General features: G+C 38.2%; 2 protein-coding genes and 1 pseudogene across 3 annotated transcripts in view; all 3 read right to left on the bottom strand.

Moving 5' to 3' along the window:
• The window catches only part of fzd3b (frizzled class receptor 3b), a 33757-nt gene extending 32733 nt beyond the window's left edge, over window positions 1-1024 (bottom strand). Inside the window, exon 1 of one of the 2 annotated variants that reach the window (XM_023286417.3) lies at window positions 889-1024. The gene's annotated coding sequence lies outside the window, so the exon portion shown is untranslated. Of the gene's footprint in view, window positions 1-641; window positions 792-888 lie in introns of those variants that run through there. The other variant, XM_055011411.1, reaches the window with a different exon arrangement.
• Window positions 1025-2322: 1298 nt separating this feature from the next.
• Window positions 2323-7168, bottom strand: LOC111579223 (keratinocyte-associated protein 3). Its single transcript, XM_023286419.3, has 6 exons — window positions 7016-7168; window positions 5298-5482; window positions 4575-4634; window positions 4252-4449; window positions 3921-4055; window positions 2323-3647 (listed from the first exon to the last, which is right to left on the bottom strand). The coding sequence occupies exons 1-6, from the start codon at window positions 7026-7028 to the stop codon at window positions 3576-3578; spliced, it is 663 nt and encodes a 220-aa protein (XP_023142187.1). The 5' UTR covers window positions 7029-7168; the 3' UTR covers window positions 2323-3575.
• A 481-nt stretch (window positions 7169-7649) lies between these two features.
• Window positions 7650-21178, bottom strand: LOC111579228 (nuclear receptor-binding protein-like; annotated as a pseudogene).
• Between the last annotated feature and the right edge of the window lie 842 nt (window positions 21179-22020).

The raw sequence follows: 22020 nt of genomic DNA, 5'->3' as shown, positions 1-22020 counted from the left end.
GCCACACCCTTCTTTATACAAGCAGAAAAGGATTAAAATATTTTTGATGAAACCTACACCAGTCCACAGGATGCAAGGCAGGTTGAGCATACTTTAGCGAAATTGTCTTAGCTTGTCTCAGTGTCAGATTATCATGTGAGAGCGTTGTGTCAGCGGGGTCGTGTTGCAGACTACTGGAAACACGTTCAAAGCAAACCGCGACTACTACCGTGACTTTAAGCCGCTAATGTGAACGTTACACCTGCAGATGATCAGACACTCCCCCGCTCTCATGTTAGTGTGAGGTTGGCCGGGCAACAGTAGCGCTCCCCTGCGATGTTTCACACTCCGCCACTCGGTGTCTTTACGGAAGAATACACGGTAAACTTTGGGGAAAACCACGATAATTTCAACAAAAGAACCTCCAGTTATCTTTAGTGTTAATTTACACATGCGTCAAACTCATCTTCGTCGACCGTTAAGTAAGAGCTAACTTGCGGCTTTTGTGAAACCGCAGCACCGTTTAGCTAGCTACCGTTAACAGCATTAAATAGGCAACTAATTACAGAGCACCTGTGTAACGTTAACGGAGGGGCGCAGCCCGTCACATCAGCTCGGTTTTTCTCGGGTGCAGAGCCTGGCCACTTAAAGAAAGCGCAAACCTTTAAAAGCAGCCCTCAGTGAGGCATCTCCGACGTGCTGGAGCAGAAAACACACGCGGTGACACGCCAAGATCCCAGCTATCAATCTGTGTTTGTCACCGCAGCGTCTCAGCAGCAGGAGCAGCGCGATGTTTGTGCACGATCCCTTAAAAGCATCTAATGTCCAAGTCTGCCTGCTCTGCCAGTCACGCTGAATTAAAAGAGACGGCTCAGCCCCGGTATAGTAGTACCGTATTAAACGCCTTACCTTGTGGGAGGACTACCGGGCGGTCCTCGGCTCCACTGGCTCCGTTCACTGCAGCACTTCGTTGTTCACTGTTTGCAGCTGGTTGCCTGCAGCGTGCCGCCGACACATCGGGATCGCGGATTCACCGTGACCGCGCAGACGCGACATAATTGGCCCCGCAGGACGCAGCCTGAGAACTTACAGCATGTGCTAATGTAGGACTATACAGCTCTGCAAATCTACTGCCGACAGTATGTGGTACAGAGATGAAGGCTGGTTTACTTTAGAAGATAATAAAAATTGCTATATTTTATTCATATAGAAAAATCTCCTGGACCTGAGTGACTACCAGCAGTATACTCAATGTTACATTTACAGAATCTTAAAACAGCTACATTTTTTTGCACCCTTCATTTATATACTGAACCTGTACATATGTATACATACAACTGCATCTTGTATGCACATTTTTTACTACTATAAGCCATTACATTTTGTAAATGAAGAAATCTGCAATATCCAGAAGTGCGACTGTTTTTAGATTTATGTTAATCCACCAAATAAGCTATCATGAATATATTAATGCAAGCTAAATCAGTGTTCTCAATGGTTACACTTGTACATACATTATTTTGGCCATACTTTTATAGTTGCACAATTCTTCCACTTTTAAAAAATCTGCTTATAAAACAGATTGTGAGAATGCACTGACAGGATTGCTGCTTTATTTAGTTGTGCAATGATAATAAAGGAATTCTCTTCTGTTTTATATGAATGAGGTAAATTTATAAATGGACAGCATACTAAACAAACCTCACATATGGGACCTTGTTCAGGATACGTCACGGCTAACACTGTCCCCAAAAGCCAAATGAGGAATCACTACAAAAACAATTTCTTTTTTTTCTGTAAAAGAAAAGACTACCAAAAAAAGTCAATAACTTTGTAATAGTTAAACACAAATCATTACTTTCAACTTTTATATCTTGTGATTTTAAATACACATTTGATGATGCTTCCGTGTGACATCAACGTATTACACAGTCTTGCTGTGATTGTATCAGTCAACACCATGTCAATATTTATCCCTTACAGCCTCAGGATTAGTACTGTGTGCTATGATTCCCTTCCACACGATTGAGCACGGCACTAGATTAACTGTTTCATGGCTGATCTGATGTGATCCTCTCTGTCGTTGGGTTGCTGGGGGTCTGTGGCAGCTGAGGCTGCTGGCCCACATACTGCTTTAACCCCCTAATATGACCCTCCTTTAACATTAACCCACAGCACTGTACACACACAAATACACTCAACCAAGGCACTGCTTTCAAGTCTACATTATTTTTAATTCAGGCAGTACAGAGTATCTTATCTAAACATGCTCTTAATATCCACATGGCATAGCATTTTAGCAATCTGAAATGTATGACCTGACAATGATGAGGCCTACTGCAATTTTGTGTTCACATAGATAAAAATTTTATTTTCAAACTTCAGTTTACATCTCAGTTTTTCACTTCAAATGTCTGACCAAATGCAAATAATAATAATAAAAAAGATTAAAATAACCAAACATCTTAGATTATCTCTGACTTAATCCCCTTGGAGTTTAACAGCTCTGGGTTGTCTCTCTAAAGTATGTCTTCAAAAAATTCTATCACAAAGCTGACGAACAATAATGTAGTCAGCAAAAAAATTTAAAAAGTCAAAATATTCAATAGGTATTTAAAATATAGCAGTTACTGTATCTGTGGTGTGTTCAAAATTGGAAGGTTGTGCCTAGTACAGTAAGCCACTGAGTAAACTACTGACCATAAAACATGCCACTTAATGCACTTACTATATTTATCTATCAGTACAAACCATTTTCAAGAAGCTCAACTAGCTTTTAGCCAAATATTGTATCTGCATTAAGATAACTTGTTATTTTAGGTATTTTACAGCAAGTCACAGCATCAAACAATTTACATGACATTACTTCATATTATAATGTAGCAACAAGCATCAGCACAATGCATTTCATTTTTAGGCATCAAACGTATATGCATGATCTGTTCCATGCATCTTAGATTTAATGGAGTGTTTTGAAATTTGGACAAACAATAAAATATAAAAACATTAGAATAAAATAGATCTTGCTGAAATAACAGTTCATATGAGCTACAATGTACATAATTCAGCTAAAATAAGATATATATTTGCTAGATATATTGTGTATTTTCTTCAAGAACAAAAGTTTCTTCAAATGGAAAGACATGTTTAGCACTATATTTTTGGTATTACTAAAGCCACACAGTCAAGAAGGGATAATGATTACACTGAAAGGAATCAGGAGGTTTCACACATGTACGTGCACACTGAATTTCAAAAAAAGTATGTGCACTTTAGAATGCACCGACTAAAACGCATATATCAGTTTTTAGATATGTGTCACTGTAGATTAATTCACCATTGCTGGGTTTCATTAGGCACTGATATCCTGGATTAAATTAACCCCACTGATTTCAGCTCACAGCTTCACTGTATGTGAATTCACTGTAACATTAAGTCAGAGTCACTTTCTTAACCTGACTCCACTCCTGTACTGCATTATGACAGTGACGCTCACCTAACCCACTGTTGGGGAAAATCTATCAGTCTCTATTCAGAAGCAGTGATGCATTTTGGGATTTAGCTGTGTTTAGTCATCCTTACTCCTTATTGTTCAGCTACGCTTCAGGATTGAAGCGTCGTCCCATCAGGCGTCGGCTTTGGGGAGAGCACTCAGCCTCTTCCTCCAGCTAGAAAATAGAATGAAAGAGAGGAAGGGGAGTGATGAAATGAGTATGAACTGTGTCAGTCTGTGTAATCATGACAGAGTGAGGAAGGCTGTTTGTATGTTCCTTTGATATAGAGGATGACAGACCAACGGGGAGTAGATAAGTGTGAATAAGTTCAGTGTCTGGGTTAGATCAAGTGTGTATACATGTCTGAGTCAGACAGAGATTCAGACAGACACACACCATAGTTACACGCCTTAAGCATATCTGCCGGCCTTACACAAAGACACACACCTGCTCTTTGATGTAGCTATTCCCACAGGGTGGCAGCCCTCTGAGAGCCAGTCCAACGATGAAGCACCACACTGACAGTCCAGCCTCAGTTGCTGCCAGCCCAGCGCTGGGGATCCACAGAGCCAAGGTGGTATCCTGAGAGACAGGAGGTAGTGGATATGAGAGAGTGTGACATAAAGTAACCCTACAAGGTTGACCATCTCTTATCTGATGCTTTTTTTAAAAAGTAGTCTTTGCGCATGAATTGTTGGGGCTTCAAGAATTGGGGAAAATGGGAGAAGGATGGAGTAAATAAGAACGTTTCAAGGTGAGGAGAGTGTAAGAGACTCACGTAGATCCGTGTAGTATCAAACGGACACCGGGCACTGACAGGTGACCGAGCATTGATGGGAACCTCAGTGTCATTGCATCCCAACATCAAACCCTCCCCATTGTGGGCCACAGTGATACTGATAGCCAAAAGGAGCCCAGTGCAACATGCTGCTGAGACCAAGGCATTCAGGAATGAGGTAATTATAAGTCCTATTTGCTGAAAGCACAAACACAACATCAAGTACAGCACAAACAAACAACACATAACACTGTATTAGCTACTGAGGAACACAAAATGAGCAAGTGATCATATCAGTTGCTAAAGTCAAAATGGATTCTTACCAGTTTGAGCTCATGAAGGTTCCTTGATACCACAATGGCAATAATCCCACTGGCAATGCTCTGTAAGATTCAAATGATAAAATGATTCTTTCAGGTTAGCGCTAAGCAGTTTTCATTAAGTTATGTGCCACATAAGTAATCCTGGCCACAAGGAGTTGAATTTGGAGACTTCCAATAGAATGAAATGAAAAGATTCAATAACAAAGTATGATAACTGAGAGGCCACGGAAAGCAGTGCTTGTCAGACATAGTTTGGAATTTGTACTTGTAACTTTTATCTGTTCGGTCTACCCTTAAGTATCCTGTGAGGAGGAAATTTCAAAGAAAAGCGAAATTAACACCACCGACAAGTGGCAGTTTATCTGCTACATGTATGTAATGAAGCCTGCCCTGCAGGGACAAGTGGTTGGTTTGAAGAACCAGCTTCCTTGCAATAGGCAAGTTGAGTCTTGATTGCTGAGAAAAATACACAACACTATTACTGAGCCAAAGGAGCAAATCAGCTGTAATACCTGAGCGTACATTTGCTGTTCTGACACACAGGTTCCAGATCATTTTGTGTCATAAATCATCAGTTTCAAAGTAAGATGTTTAGAAAAGGGTACAGAACTGCTTGGCCTTTCAAACTTTTTCAAACCATCAGTTGCTGAATGCACAGTTTCATCATCTGAACTTCAGAAGTTACTTTGAAACATTATAAGAAATCCTGAACTGCTGACTCACCAGGAGGCCGGAGGTGACAGAGATGATGTTGGCAACAGTGTATTCGGTGGAGATATGCTGGGTGGGTTTGGAAATGTGACGAAGGACACTGCCATGGACAATAGCTCCGATGATGAAGTTAATATGGCCGACCAGGATGAGAGCTAACCCTTTTTGCATCAGCCTCCTTGGGCCTTTGTCCTTATCTGAACGACAGAAATACAAGAAATACTTATTATATCCAAATGGCATGAAATAAAGTGTGAGGGGTACTATAGATTCTGTATGTGTCTACATATGCTCCCCTATTTACACAAAGCAAATTATATTTTCCATTTACACAACACTGCATGTTCATTCTGTGATATAGAATTTTAAGGACCCCTAGTAATAATGTTAATTCAGATTAAAATAACTTCATGTAGTACATTTGCCAGTAGCAAATATTTAAATATAAAATAAAAATCGTGGCCAAGATGCATACTAAGGCAGTTTATCAGTTGATATATCAACTTGTCAGTGCTCTCTGGTGGACAGATCAAGTAATGTTCACACTATTTACATGAAATAACACAATATATGAACATTTAGCTAAAATTAGCCAATATATTGGTATGGTCTAGCTTGTTTCTCTTCTCTGCATGGGTCTGTTGACAGTTAATGCTTGAAAACTGTCATCAATTGATTGACTTCTGTCCGTTTTCTCTTTTTAAGAACTTGATTTTCTATATAAGCTTTTATTAAATGTATTATCAGCCCTGATTACATTACATGCACATATAAAGTACATACGCTACATGCTTATGACAAATATGAAATATGAACCTGAATTATTTGACAACTGGAACAGCATAATTAATCATTTCCATGTGTAAAGGAGATCAAATATTAGGCTATACAACTACAAACATTCAAAAAAAATATAGTGAAATGGCCGATAACGTCTTTGTAAGTCTTGTGAATGTATTATTTCACAGTTCAGAGTCTAGACATGCACAAATGCACCTGCATACAAAGAATAGCCTTCACTTAATATTTAACATTTTCACTAAATATAAAATCCTGAAAAAAAGTAAGCTGGTTTCTTACAGATAAACTTGGCAAACCTTAAGAACAGTCTCCATTTAAAAAAAAAATATGTATTGAATATTAGTATATATATATATATATATATATATATATATATATATATATATATATATATATATATATATATATATATATATATATATATATATGCATGAAATGCATGTTGTAGGCGAAGATGCACCTTTCGGGGATTATATATTTAGTTTCATAGTACATAAGTAGTCCGTTATGATTTAAATAACCATTTGTTCACTTAAGAATACTTCTCGTGCGTATAAATATATATACTTCCGTATATATATAACAGATATTGTCAGGGGGCCGTCTAACTACAGTTTATATTGCACACTGTGGGCGAGTCCTAGTGAGTCACTAACATGGGAGGTAGCAGTGATTCTTGTAAAATATCCAAATTATTAATTTTTAGTTCGCTTCTTTAAGGTTTTGAAATATTTTCCGCATAAATCCCAATAATTAATGCCACACACGAGCTGTATCACATATGCAGCTTTAAAGATGAATCCGTTCAGCGTTTGTAGGCCTGCGGTCAGTTTCACCTGTGGAGGGAAAATAATGTCGGACAGAAGCCCACGACATGCCTGAAAGAAAGCGACCTGTTTTCATTTAGTTACAGCAGCAGAAACACTCACCGAAGTTGCACATCTCGCTGCTGGGAAAGTCGCTTTCCTCTAAATAAAACAATGGCCGCAATTTTCGAGTAACAGTTCAACAACACCAGAGCAGAAAGTCCAAACCGCACGGCCGCCCCTCTGTCCACTTCCGGTATGGACGACGTCACGGAGCTCACCTGTGAGTTACCTGCAGCTGAGGACGGCAAATGCTTCAACCACAGACTGTACACAAACAGCCATGTATAGTCTGCATTTATTGTGCCCGTCTTTGTTGTATTATTCTCACAATTAGGGTAAACGAGAGTAAGACGCCCCCTGATATTATTCACATCCTGACCATCTACAGTCAGTCTTCATTTCAGGTCTTCTCTCGGTTAAAACAAAGCAAGAGGGATGTCACCATTTAACCTATATACCAACTGTGAATTAAACTAGGTTACTAATAAAGTGTTGTTCACTTATGGATGCTTCTTGCGTACATATTATACAGATTTTCAAAACATGTTTTAAAAGAAACTAGATATTGTTTATAAGGGAGGTGTCTTATGATGGATTACCTCACTGTGTTTGACACAAACCTAAAAATCTGTGCAAAGGGCTCTAAAACACGAACCCCAAAATGCAGTAAATCTAACCAAAAACAATACAGTGAAGCAGTTCACATATTTATTTGTAAGAACATTCTTCTTTTGAGTTTGTCAGGATACAAGTCTCAGAAAAACACACACACATTTATTGACATTCATGTCATATACAAAATATAAGAATTTCCAAATGTAACTAAAAAGCTCACATATTGGAGAAACAGGCTAAAGCTGCCCACCCTGTACGATTATTTAATAACCAGTTTCATCACCACCAATAAATAGGGTGGAAAAGACAGAACAAAGAGAGAGACAGGAGATGAAAAGGCATAAGGGAGAGGGTTGGTTTAAAGCTCTGGTGATCACATTGGTTCTGTTTTGCCGACTTCTCTGTACTAGAAGTGGTGCAAGTACATTCTCCTAGCTGACTTTAGAACACGTTTGGAAAATACAATCGTAGCACTTCATAAATACACACAAAGACAGAGTAAAATAAAGCAATCAATGCAATGAGATGGACTACACGTTTGTACAGCAAATGAAAAATATTGTAACACAATGTTAGCCTGAAAAAATTTTAAAATACTTAAGAAATACAACAGTTTGGATTGTTATGATCTTAATGATGAGGTGTGCGACTCAACAACAAGCATGGGAGTAACATTCAGTCTGAAAGCTCAAAAAACAGTGTTCAGTTAGCTGGTAGAGAAATTACAAGACACTGGAAGTATAACTGTAATAAAACACCAGAACAAGGTAAGTCGGTGTGCAACAGTATCCAAACAGTTGCTGTGATTTTCTACACATACTGGGTATGCTGTATTTTCTTTGCACTCGTGCTGTCAGTTTAAGGTTCTTAACTGTATGAGCTTTCAGACACAGTAGTACCAGTAGTCCACCAAGAGTTTGGAGCCAAAACGTCACAGAAATGCCACAGGCAACTCTTAAACTCAACACACATCTAAATAAGGTCTGTAACATGTTGTATTGAAGTGCCTGCATGCTAAGGATCATGTCAATCCACTCAACTTGTCTGTTAGTTAATGAAAACAAAAGCAACAGAAACAGGGACAGGTGTGCATTGGCTCAGACTCTTTAAGAATGTGGTCTCTGTGTAAACACAGTAAACCAAAGGAAAATAAGTCAAGAAAAACACACAATCTGTTTCTGTTTCATATAAAACACATGCTGATCTGTCAGGAAAAGGCTAGGTCCTCTTTCTACAATATATGGCAGCCGAGTTCAGTACACAAGTCTCATTTGAATGTTTTTTAAAGGCAGAGTAGCATGTGTGAACCCAACAAGCAGCAAATGGTAAAATTTAACAAAACAAAAACAATATGAAAAGAGAACTTTAAGGTATGTGTGCCACAAGCAAAGCAAAATATAAACACAAATTCAGTAAAACTGAGTTCACAGTACCCCTTAAGTAACCAAGTGATCATCCTCCAGGGAAAATTGGCAAGATGCCTTCTCAAAATGTGAAATGCAGTAATGCACATACATGTTGTTCTGTATCAAAGGCTTTAAAAATTTCAAAAATGTGTCTATAATAAAGTCAACAGACAAAGTTGCATGTCTGAAATCCAGTTTTCAAACTATTCCACATATTTAGTCTAACAGGTGATTGGCTTGTCAAACAAACCACAAAAGTGGAGGAGCTGGGAATGTTCTGTCATATAAAGCATTGCAAAAATGGGGCCAATGAAACGGAGAACCACGTAAAATTAGGATCCAGAACAGAATGGCCTGACCTATTTTCTAAGTTTTTCTTTGGATGTAAATCTATCCCTCCCCCTGTACAGTTTTGCTGATTGTCAACAGGTGTAGATTGTACTATTGAAATTCAGCAGTACAACAGCAGCGAGTTAGTTGTGACTCTGGGGAAGGCCAGAATCAGTCTCTTATAATATTTTCGATAAATCTCAATGTAAACACCTCATAATAAAATACAACTGTGCGCTTGAGGACAAAGTGAGATAATAAAATTTAGCATAACCATTTTAATAGCGAACTCATTTAATAGAATTCCAAACATATGTATGTGTATTTTTAAAAAAACAATAACAACAACAAAAAAAAAAAAAAAACGTGAAATCACTCCAGGTGGTTTGTCTGGCTATTTCTTAAAGGTTTTGTGTGCTTTGAGGAGGTTTTATCCTCTGTATGTACCAGAAACCCCACTCCTTTGGTCACATTACCGCCTTAGGCTTTGTGGAAAAGACATGAGAAAAAAAAAACACTGAATTCACTCATTGTGTTGAGTATCCAAAAAGAACATGTAACAAGGTAGAGAGTGTAGTTCTGAGGAGACAGTACCATGGTCAAGGAAACCATTGCTAGTGAACAGCTTGGTTGAATGCTTCTTCTAGTAGAGAGGCGACTTTGTTTTGGTCCATCTGCAGACAGAATACAGACATTTTGAACTATCCAAGATGTTACTTTTGATAGAGGATTAATTGTCAAATATTGTGGTTATGACATGCAGAAAAATCAATTAAAAGACTGAATCATTAAGAAGAAAGATATATACTCTTTCCCACAAAGAGATGAAGTGTCTATACAACGTTAGTGTCAGTTTGGGTGCATGCCAAAGTGAACGGGTTTCACATATGTAACAGTAAATGTGCATAAGGCTCAAGGTAAAAGCGTCTGTGTGTTGGAGGGTTTGACCTTGATTCTGATCAATCGCCATTTTCAAACTCTGCTGAAATGGCAAATTCACCCACAGCATCACACACACAGCCAATGTGAATCTTTTTTAAACACACCGCACCCACCTCACTGATTAAGCCCAGCTGCACCAACTCTCCAGCCATCTCTTGAATATTCTCATCTGAAACACACACCAGTACAGTTAGTAACAGTAATTCACAGACATGTAACGCCACACTGATCAACTCTATCACACATACACCTGCAGCTGGAAAAAGATTGGGCTTAGGGTAAATATTGCATTCAGAAAATAAGGTCCAAATCTCACCACAAACACATTAACACACCAAAGAGCAGCTACTGTAGTCGCCTTTTGCATCTACATTCTGTAGTATGTTAGTGTGACTTTTATATTCCTGTGTACATTAAGATTAAGTGATAACAAGCAGAGTTAAAAAGTCTAAGAGTGCAGGGACATAGCAGGATGAAAATGCCAACAAGTTTCAACCAGCATAATCTTTGTTAGAGTCTGTTAAAACACGTTGGCTTTATAAATATTCTTTTACTGTGCTAGGGACAGGCTGAAATTCCTTATTTATTCCTCAGTTTTGTTCCTCAGTGAGTAGTATATTCTTTCCTGTACTATTAATTTTTCAATTTTCCCATGGTTCCAATAAGCCCTGTATTTGACCCATGAACCTAACTTACTACAAGCTCATCAACAAATATGTGACAATAAAGTTTTGAGCTACAAACTAACAGTTCATTTCAGGTAAGGCCTATCTTTATGACTCAACATTCAACAGTTATGCAGGACCAACTCAGAAAAGACATGTTCTTTTCCACCAGTAGTAGCATTAACAAAGGATGCTGCAATACAGCTGCACAACTTCTTGTTACATCAAATAACTCCTTGTTCTGACTCTACCATTTATATTGCATGAAAAAAGTGTAACAGCTCACACTTTTGTAGTAATAAGATAGCTTTGGGAGTAACACACCAAAAAGCTGAACTGCCAGTGAAGCACAAAGCACTCTAAATAAAAAATAAGATGTATGCATAGTTGTTCAGAATATGGAAACGTGGAAGCACAGGAAATGTTGGATGCTACTTGACTAAAACATTGGGGAAAACATTCAAAACAAACAAGATTAGAATTTATGATGTTGTGAAAATGTTTCAAAACTCCCGATGCCTACTTTCTCATAACTCCAACATAACCCTCCTATCAGTGCCAACCTATTATTTTAATAAATGAAGAGTATTTAATACAGTTGCTTTTTCACTGTTGTTTTAGTTACCTCCCCAAATTGAGACATTCTTTGCCTGTGACTGGTGAGCAGAGGAGTTGTCATGGTCTATCAGTTTTTAATAACCTAGCTGTCAATTTACAACCGAACCAGGAATGTGGCCGAGACAACACAAACTACAGGAAGAGATAGAATCTTCCCACAACTCCAACATTAAGGAAAGAAAAACACCAATAGCCCTCAGCTAAATTCTGAGGAAAGTGATATTTAAGTTGAGGTGTGGCTTCCTTGTTTGTCTGCTTCTTGTGCTCCGATATATAATCATACAACAAAAATAGTTTAGATGAAAAACAAGCTTATATTGTGAATGCATTATAGTAGTCTAAGGAGGTGAAATTTGAGTGGCTCAGTTAACTAGGCGACCCTGCACAGAGTGACTTTGGACTTTGGTGTGTTGATAAGGAGGGCTCTGAAGAATATCTGCTGATATCAACAACAGGGTATATTTACAAAGAGAACAGGGTGTGTGTGTGTGTGTGTGTGTGTGTGTGTGGGTGTGTGAATGAGAGACTGGGGATGAAAGCCTGGGAAGACATGGGCAAAGGAGGTGACAGCTGTCAGCTGCAGCCTTTCACAGGCCTGACATTCCCCACACGCCTGCAACATTATACATTCCTACCATACCTGTGCGTGCATGAGCATATTAGATCATACTGACCAAATTATCTGACCAGTTGTGTGATATACTCCCATTTGCCTCTCTTTGAAAGCCCTTTTTGTTTGCAGCAAAGCAGCGAAATAAAATACTGATTTCTTGGCGTGTATTTTTTGAATCAGTAAGTTAAGATTTGTAAAAAAAGATTCACTGTTGCTTTACAGGATAATATGCATTTTTACAGCATTGTGGGAATTAAGACAAAATATTCTTGAAAGATATTTAAATATAATTGTATAAATAGAACTACATGGTTTTCACAACACATAAGCGACAGTCAGTCTCCCTGCCTAAAATAGTCTTGCACACTGTATATTGTGACGCCTTTGAAGCTCTCTCTGGAACTTCACTCTCACTTTCCTACAAGCCTCAGCACAAGCACATGAAAACACAGAGAGGTACTGAATATTAAAACTATGTGGTTAACAACTAAGATGTCAAACGCAAATCTGTCACTAACTCTAAATGCAAGCTGTACACCTAAACCATCCATATCGACAAAATTGCCAAACTTGATAAAACGCCTCCTCACTCTGAAGTCTGACACATTTTTATATGGATCGAAAAATTACATATACAAGCACAAAAGCACGTAAGTGCCATTCCCTCAACAATCCCATAACGCAAGCACTGAATGCTTTCTGGCAGGATTTTTTTTATGCCACACAAGTAGATGTGCTTGGAAGGAGAACGAAGTCAAGTGACATCCCCACTGGCTCAAATGCCTTGAGGAATGGCTGTTAATCTTCTCCTCAACCTCACCTGAACTGGACACGCATTAATTTATCCAATTGTCTAATTTCTGCACGAAGTGCTTGTGTAGCGTTATTATTTAAAGTTGAAAAAAATTTTCAAAAACTTGTGAGGCTGGGTGGACGTTTGATATGAAACCACTGGGTCTGTAAGCTCACTACATATGTGTCATACAGAATCGACGATATAAAGTTGATCTTACAAGGTAACACGTCACAGCTTAGATGTCTGTTCAGCTTATCCTCCAGTTTCAGCAGTAATGTTAGCTAAAAGAAGAGAAACAGAAAACCACAGAGTGTTATTTTTTAAGCTTATGTTTGTTGAAGTAATAAAAAACTGTTGGAATGTTATGATGCTGTTTGTCAATGACGCTAACAAATTTTTGAGATAAGTGAACAATAGTTAATCAACCTGTAAATGTTTTAACAGAGACTCACATGATACTTTGCTCCCTCCTCCATGGGTTCAAAGTTACACTGCACATAAATGACCTGCAGAAGAAGCATGTGTATAGTTCTCAAATTAAAGTGGTACAATTTTAGAGCAATAGTTTACACTACTCCAGCAAATGTCAGTATACGTCTTGATTCAGTGAAGCACTGGCATCAGGATGATCACTTGTGAAATGCCCATTTTACTGCTTTTGTAATGTGCTGTTAAGCTTTTATACGCACCCTCCGTGTCTCAAGCTCTGCAGGCTCAGGCGTGGGGGATTTAACCAAAGGGATGACAATGGGAGATTTAACAGTCTCCTGCTGAGCGTGCTGCGGACAGGGCACCCCAAACGCTGTCATTGGGTAAATACCATTCCTGATCCGGAAAGGAGGGGGAACAGTAAAGAAAGAGAGACATTGAGAAAACATGACAACAGTAGGTAATGAAGAAGAGAGACAGAGAAGTTGTAAAGGAGTGTGAGCTGCATAAACCAACATAAACAATAATTAGTTTGAGACACAGAGGTCCTAAATATAACAATTATTGACAAATAATATGCTGCACAGAGAGAGGGGTAACAGCATTAACCCAAAGCATGTTAGAAAACAGTGAAGGGTGCAGGATCAATGTTTTATGAGAACATTCAGCACAAAGACAGTCAGATGGTCCACTACTGCCTCCAAGTGGCCAGATAGTGTTGTATCTCTAAAGCTTTCAGACATACAGTTTACACTTTAACAGCCCGCCTTGCTGCGCACTGCTTTGTTTCTTACCTCACATCCTCCAGGAATTTATCAAGCTCCAAAGCAGGAAACTGTGAAAGCCTACAGAAAAAAGGAGGTAAAACTTGATGGTACCATTTGAAATTTTTAAACAGCAGGGTGTTAAATAAGTTAATATGTCATCTGTAAACTCAAATATATGAGTTCATACAAACACAAGCAAGTTGCTTATTTGACCACTTCATGTTGTTCATAAACATATGCTCTAGTACTAACAAATTAGGTAGGAAAGAATCTAAATGAATGATGTTGATGTTATAAAAACGTCCCTCTTAGCTACAAAATTCTGACATTATTTATTAATTTATTTATTTGATCAGGGACCATGCAATTAACATAGAACACATAGAACTGATGCATTAGACATAGAGTGTATAGCATTGAGCTAATTTTCAACTCCAGTCCCTGGTTGGGCTTTTAAGTAAAAGTAGTCAAAGGACCAACAACACCAATAAAAACAGCACAGACAACATTAAAAACCTTTAACACCCACCCACCCACCCACGCACACGCACAATGACACAACCCACAGTCAGTTGGACCTTATAGATGTCATAGGTGGGTACATTCTTGTTTTTCTTTCAGCCAATACTTAACTTTTGCTGTAAAAGTTTTTAAATCTGCTATCCTATTAATTTCATTAGGCAATGTGTTCCAGATGTGACAGCCTTTCATTGAAAAGGCTGACAATATCTTTGCATATTGTGTAACAGAGTTTTTATTATTTTGTTTGGGTATTGCTGTTATTTCTGCTATATCTAACTGATGCTGACTCTCGAAAAGATGTATATCAGCTTCTGGCACTTACTTGAGCTGAACATCCTCTTTTGTCACAGCAATGACGAGGTTGGGGTCCAGGTTTTTTGTAATCTCCTCCAGGGCATTCTCTGGAATCATATCTGGACAATTATAAACATTGGTGAGTTAATTAGATGATATTCCACTTTTAACTATGATGTGGGATGCATGTAAAACAAGAAGAATCATTGAGGTCAAAGTATTTGATCTCTTTTCTGGTCAAACAAAACATGTTATAATCTGCATGCGTGTGCTATAGACTCACGTTGGTGGCTAACAATGCAGTGTGCAGCTAGCAGTTTTAAGAGCGGAACTTCAAACAGTGCCTGGTTAAAAAGAAGCTCCTTGGCTGTAGGCCTTGTGCTGGGATCACACTCGAGGCATTTTTGGATTAACTCCTAAAGAAATAAGCATCTGGGTTACACACTGATGTATACAAAAATGAGAATCTCAAATAAACACCAAGACACGCTAATATACACACAAAGCTTAGCCTATGAAATTTCAAAATATTCATTAACATGCAAACACACTATCTCACCCTCTGCAGTGGGTCCTCCAGTAACTGAATAGCATTGTTGATGGCTTCCTGAGAAACATAAGAGGATTCTCCGTTCCCCTGAATCTCCAAAAGTGCCATCTGCAACACATCAACACACACTGACAGAATGCTTTGGAAAAGGCTTGTGCTATTATATCATGTATTATGGTTCCCATCTCACCTCTAGGGCACACATGCCAAATGAGTAGATGTCTACAGCTGTGGTAACATCATCGTCAGCTACAAAGAGTAAGAAAAAAAGTAAATAAAGAGAAAAGGACACCTTAACAGCAACTCAGTGAATAAAGGAGACATTCAAGAGCAGGTGTATGACCCTGATCTAATGGTTTCTTTATGCTTACCCTGCAACATCACAAAACAATAGGCTGTGTATTAAAATAAATACTTAGTTTAATGACCAAAATTTGTCCTTTGAGTATCTCAGAATGTTAATGTTAATTTATCCAGGCAGTTCTTGTCAGGCTGAGTGTGTCAAAATAGTTACACTAAAAAGTTTACCATATTATGTTTTTTACTATGTTTTATTATGAATACATTACTCTGCCTTCATTCTATTCTGTTGTGTCACCATATAGTTTAAAAAATTTGCATCATTTTGGTCATGTCTACCTCCATATTCTGGGGCAAAAAAGTGCAAGTTCTTCTGCTCTTCGTGACACGTCTTCACATGGCTGTTAATGGTGTCCGGAGCGACTGCAGATGAGACAGGAGAAGAGAATATATAGAATCAGAACAGAGACCAATGAGGAAAGTGAGTATGGAGCAAAAAGAATGAATATGCAGACCAAGGAAGTAGAGAGAAAGAGGAACAAAAGCCAGAGTACAAAAGGCAATGTAAATATCACCTTTATATTGTGTAAATAATACCTGCATATTGTGTAAACTATTGTATGGTGTAGGAGGTTTGGAAGGTTTGTGGCTGAACTTTCATTGCAGCAGTATGTACACGTACAACAGTGGTTTTGCAAACCCCACCACACACCACCTTTGTTTATATCTGACACAATATGCAGGTTGGTTTTGTACAAGAGCGGCAATATTGCCACCAATTATGCCACACAAGAAGTCATGGGTGTTTAAACTGTCAAACAAGACAGTTCTGTTGTGCAATCATACAAATTTACTGTATATTTGTGAAATTTCCAGTGCTGAAATGCATAATTTAGTATCATTTGACTCCATCAACATTGCTTCAGTTCAACTACCTAAAATGCTGGGATGAAACCAGTGTAATTCTACCTGATCCGATCTTGATGAGTCCGTTGTGCTGAATGAAGACAGGTGTCGCAGGTCAGGTTGCCATGGATGATGGGTGGGTCACATGAGTGGAGATAACTGCAAAACAGAAAAAAAAAATCACAAGTACAGAAAACGTCACAAAGGGTCTGGGTTACCTTCCATGTGAGGGCATCTTTCTGTGAAGCAAAATATTGAATATAACATAATGTCTGAAGAAGAGAAACCAACCTGAGAGCAGACAGGATCTGTGTGCACCACCTCTTCCAAGCCTGTAGGACCACATATCTTATGAGAGTGCTTTCAAGCAGGTTTCCAAAATGCACTAAGTACGACTCGCACCATGTCATTTAGCTTTGATCAAACGCAGCACACAGTATATTTAAAAAATCCAAATGTCATATTATTTTTACTGTCTGATTATAACTACTACTACTCCCTTGTTCTGAAAAGCCAGTGTTATTCTTTCTGTATTGAAGATAGAAAGAAGAAAGACAACTTCTCATATATCTTTGCTCTACTATAAGTACATAATACATAAAGTCATTTGGCACCTTTTCATTCATAGTCTTGTGATTCTTTTTTGTCTTCTTTAGAAACTGCTTCAAACTTCCTGATGACATATATTCAGTAATGAAAATTACCTGAGGGAGAGAAAGAAATTAGGAGACACCACATGTAGAGACATGATTTCAATGTAAATTGTAAATACGTGAAACTATTTATGAAAGAGATGATAATGTCTTGTAAGGCCTGAGACTCACCCTGGCCCGGTTGTCCTTTGTGTCAGCCCAGTACTTGTGAAATTTGACAATATTGGCATGTTCCAAATGGATGAGATTATCAAATACAGCCTTCACTTTTTCCTAAATTCAAGCAAAAAATATAAAGTACAGCACAATTATAATAAATTAGGATTAGATGCTGCTTTTGCGCTAACTGTGATTTAGCTCATTATAACAACATTCATAGAACTGAACTCAGTAATGTCAGAATAAAGGAGGGTTCCCGACTGCGTCCATTTTTAGAGACAATACTACTCAGTTTTACAACTAGGAGTATAAGTGGGACCCTTCAAATATGGTCCTTGCTTTAAAAAACAAAACAAAAAAATCATATATGTAAAACATTAGGAGGGATGAAGAATTGAAGTGTGTGTGCGTAAGTGTGCGTGAGACACAAAACGATGAGTGCAGAGAGCTAACATAAGGCTCTTGTCACCATAACATGGGATTTAGACAATTCTGTGTGGGATGTTGTCTACCTGTATCTGGTCTGTAAGTAGACTACTTCTGCTCTTACTTGGCCTACAGACTGGTCTTGGAACTATCGATTCATTTTTAAAAAGAAGAGCTCTTTTAGATCTTCTTATATCACTTAAATCCAAAATTTCTACTGAGAACTATTCAGCAGGTGATCTTGATCTTGTGCTGAAAAAGACTCACTTTTCCCCACAGGAGTGGCTGGTGCAGTTTATGTGGCTGAAGTATTGCAAAGAAAGAAACACCATGTATGGATGTAAACGTTTACTGACTCGACTGAAAATGTTAAACATTATGCACACATAAAGCACAACAACAGCATGAAGAACAGTCTATGCAGGGACAGATATACTAATGGAATTGCAGCACATCTAACATATTTTTTAAAATCTACACACATTATTTCACTTCCTTCAAAATTAAACAATACATTGTTGTTTTGTAAATTGCCTATTTATTATCAAAGTATTTATGAGGATTATAGTTAAGATGGAATGCACTGCTTTGTTTGTTGATCTATGTGGTGTTTCAGACAATTTAGTCTGGAGCCTTGTATTGTGCTGCTAAGTAAACTGGTGATATTAGTTAGTGCTATAGTAGAAATTGTTTGATGAAACTAAGCTTCAGTAGAGTGGTAGTAGTGGTGTTATTGTTTAAGTACAAATGCACTGATGACAATAGTCATAGTTTAAGCACAACCTAACTGTAGTTTTCCATTTCCACATTGCAGACTCTGAGCTACATTCTGACTCACTCAGCCTAGCCCGACTTGATCACTGTGATCACTGATGGCTTTTTGTGATTTCATGATACTGTAACACACTCTTAATCTTCATGTAGAACATTCTTTTTGTGCCTGCATGTCTGTAACCTCCTAATCTATGCCACTGCCTGCCTCGATCAGGACAAGGAAAGGCTCAAATACAAAAATACATATACTACAACTGTCACTAGTTTCTTTTAGTCTAGCTTTTACTCAACTTTTACTCTGTTCTCTGTTACTAATACAGTAAACTATATTTTTCACAACTGATCTTTCCGTTTTTAAAAAAAAATCCTGTACATTAGATCACCAGATCTATAAAAACAGACAGCGTTATATTCCCTTTTGAACATTTTAACAGGAACCACACCTTACATGATGTCACAGAAAAAAAAGTTTTGTGTTCAGTTAACTGTACAAGTCAAAATACATGACAGTCAAATCCCAAACAGCACACTCCCTAAAACTGACTATCACTGACTGTTGTATTTCTGTGCTATAATACTGGGCCTTACCTCCAGCAGTTTGAAGTTCTTTCTCTCTGAAATCATGACTTCATTCCAAACTACCTCCACCCCTTCCTCTGTGTCCATTGCCAAGTATGCAGCATCTATGCCTGGAACATTACGCTGATTCACCTACATTTAAAAAGAAAAGAAAAATGGCTCATGAGATAATATATTTTACTTGTGAAATGAAACAAATCCCCAAAACAGTTCACAAAAGAATAAGCAGTGAAACTTTATGAGCACATACTAACTGCCATCGCCTTTCTATTTCAGCAGATGTGGTGCTGTGTTTTCATAGGTTTACAATATTCTTTGTACCCTGTTTTCCCCTCCAGCTGTCTGCTTTGTCCCGTTTTAAAACTTAAACTTGCTTTCCATAACAGTTACATATTATACTGGCACACATCTTGATTAAACTCAACTAAGATTAGAACGGCTCCCATCAGATAAACAAAATCCTTGAAAAAATACAAAATGATTTAGGCAATCACTCCTAGGGATCAAATTGTGAAGCACTCCCTTTTTTGCATATACTACAAACTACTTATAAAATAACATACTGGCTAGTTAGAGCACAGAGATTTCTTGATAATGTTGACTTCTGAAGAGCCTCTGGTCTTTATCATGAAAATATGACTCTTACATTCTCATATAACCGTTATTCGAAACTGTATGGAATCAATATGCAAAGTGATGTCCCAAAATGTAAAAAAACTGTTCATTTCATGCAGATAAATGTTCTATGATTGAGGAATATTTTCTGATCAGTATTATGTCACACAACAGCAGAAAACAGACCCACAGCCTGATTTTACTGCATCCATTAATCTAGTCAGCTCAGCTCCATGACTCTAGTATACATAACGAAGGGCCAAAAGTCTCTTTTTCAAAGCAGAACCTCCTGGTCTTTCCTCACCTCCTCTCTACGTTTTTGCCAGCGTCCACACGGACTCTCTTCCAGGATATCTGATTCATCCTCACTCTCATCCTCATCCTCTGTTGCTGAGGTGGCAGGAGGCTGTGCAGAGGCCCCAGATGGAGAAGCAGCTGCTCCACCTTGTACCTGTGGGGTATGACTGGACGTGTTCCCCGCTGTGAGCTCTGGTTTCTCCTCAGCAGCGGGAGCCTCCTTTGCCTCTGCCTCAGACATCACCACACACCTCGTAGCTTTCCTTCACTGGGCTGCTGTTCTTGCGCTGCAAGTGACAGGATGTGTCTTTCTCGCTTTCTCTCTCCTCTCTCTTTTTAAACAGGTCAGTCATCCACGTTCTTCTCTGATCTGTCTCTCAGCAAAGCAGCACACAGGGGGAGGGAGTACTGTAAACAATGACACATATTCAGGGAGCAGGTTACAGAGCTAGTGCTGTCTTTGTCAATAACGTTACAAGTGATGTCATTTGTAACGTTAGGTCACCTTTAAATTAAGTTTGCCAAAGTTACTGAGAGATGAACTCATGACCAATGCCCAACTGGTTGCTTTGACTCGAGAAAACGTTACTAAATACCAGCTAAACACCAGTGAGTCAACTCTTGAACAGGTACAGTACGTTAACTAGCTTACCTGTTCAGACTGCTGCTAATGCTCATCGTTAACGTTAGCTTAGAGAAGTTCAACCGCCCACTCTGTAGCTAACTTTCCCCAGACTAACGAGCTAATGAAAGGTAAATAAACAGTTTGCCGGCGTAAAGTTAACGAGAAACATTTGAAAATCTTACCGTTGAACATAACCCTACGGCGGAATAAGCAGCTCCGGGTTACATACTGACGAAAAAGCAGTAATAGAGGCGTCTAGACCAAAATGTTCGTCATAACAAATGAAGGGTTTCAGGTCTCCTCTCTGAGAGCAGCGGGAGGGGCGGGGCTGCGGCTGGAGAGCGACTGACTGCGCAGTAAAAACGCAGTAAAGTAGCACAACTCCAACATTATCACAGAAGTACAACATGTGGGGCTGGAATGATTCATATTAAATCCAATTTACTGTTCAGAAATATTAAACATTATGTATTACATCGATTTTATCGTCTACAATTCAAATTGTAGCATAGTCTGCGGAGTCCGTAACGCAACGTTTTGTGCGTTTGCTGTCACTACAGCAAGTCATCATTAAAAATAACGCACTATTAGAGTGAATATAAAAGAGTCTGCATTTTCAGGACTAATGTGCCCACAAACACTGGCAACAAACAAACAAAAAACAAAACAATGTAAAGATTTTGGGTTGAATAAACCAATAATCTGTAAATAACAATGTAATAAATGGGTGGAATTCATCTTTAAAACAGTAAGCGCTTGAACAGAAAGTAGTTCTGTGGGCAAAATGAACCTTTGAAAGTATTAGTAGTATTTCAAGTGAGAAAAATCTTTAAAACTACAGGTCGTATCTTGGATAGAATTACATTTTAAAATGTAACTTTTATTTGGGACGGAACAAAGTTAAAACTATAAGTACTTAGCCAGAAGGTAGTACTTTGGGTGGAATTGAGTTTAATAACTATAAATACTTGGACAAAAAGTGGTAAACTGGGTGTAATACATTTTTAACACCACAACTATTTAGCTAGAAAATACTATTTAGGTGTAAAATATCTTTAAGACTATGAGTGCTTGGACAGAAAGTGGTGTTTTGAATGGAAGAAATCTTTAAAATTATAAGTAGCATTTTAAATGAAAAAAAGAATTAAACTGAAATGAATATTCTGGGTGAAATAAACTTTGAA

This window comes from Amphiprion ocellaris, chromosome 1, assembly GCF_022539595.1.
Source record: "Amphiprion ocellaris isolate individual 3 ecotype Okinawa chromosome 1, ASM2253959v1, whole genome shotgun sequence".
Classification (NCBI taxonomy): Eukaryota; Metazoa; Chordata; class Actinopteri; family Pomacentridae; genus Amphiprion; species Amphiprion ocellaris.
The sequence above is the reverse complement of the archived record's forward strand: the minus strand, read 5'-3'. Positions and strand labels throughout refer to the sequence as shown.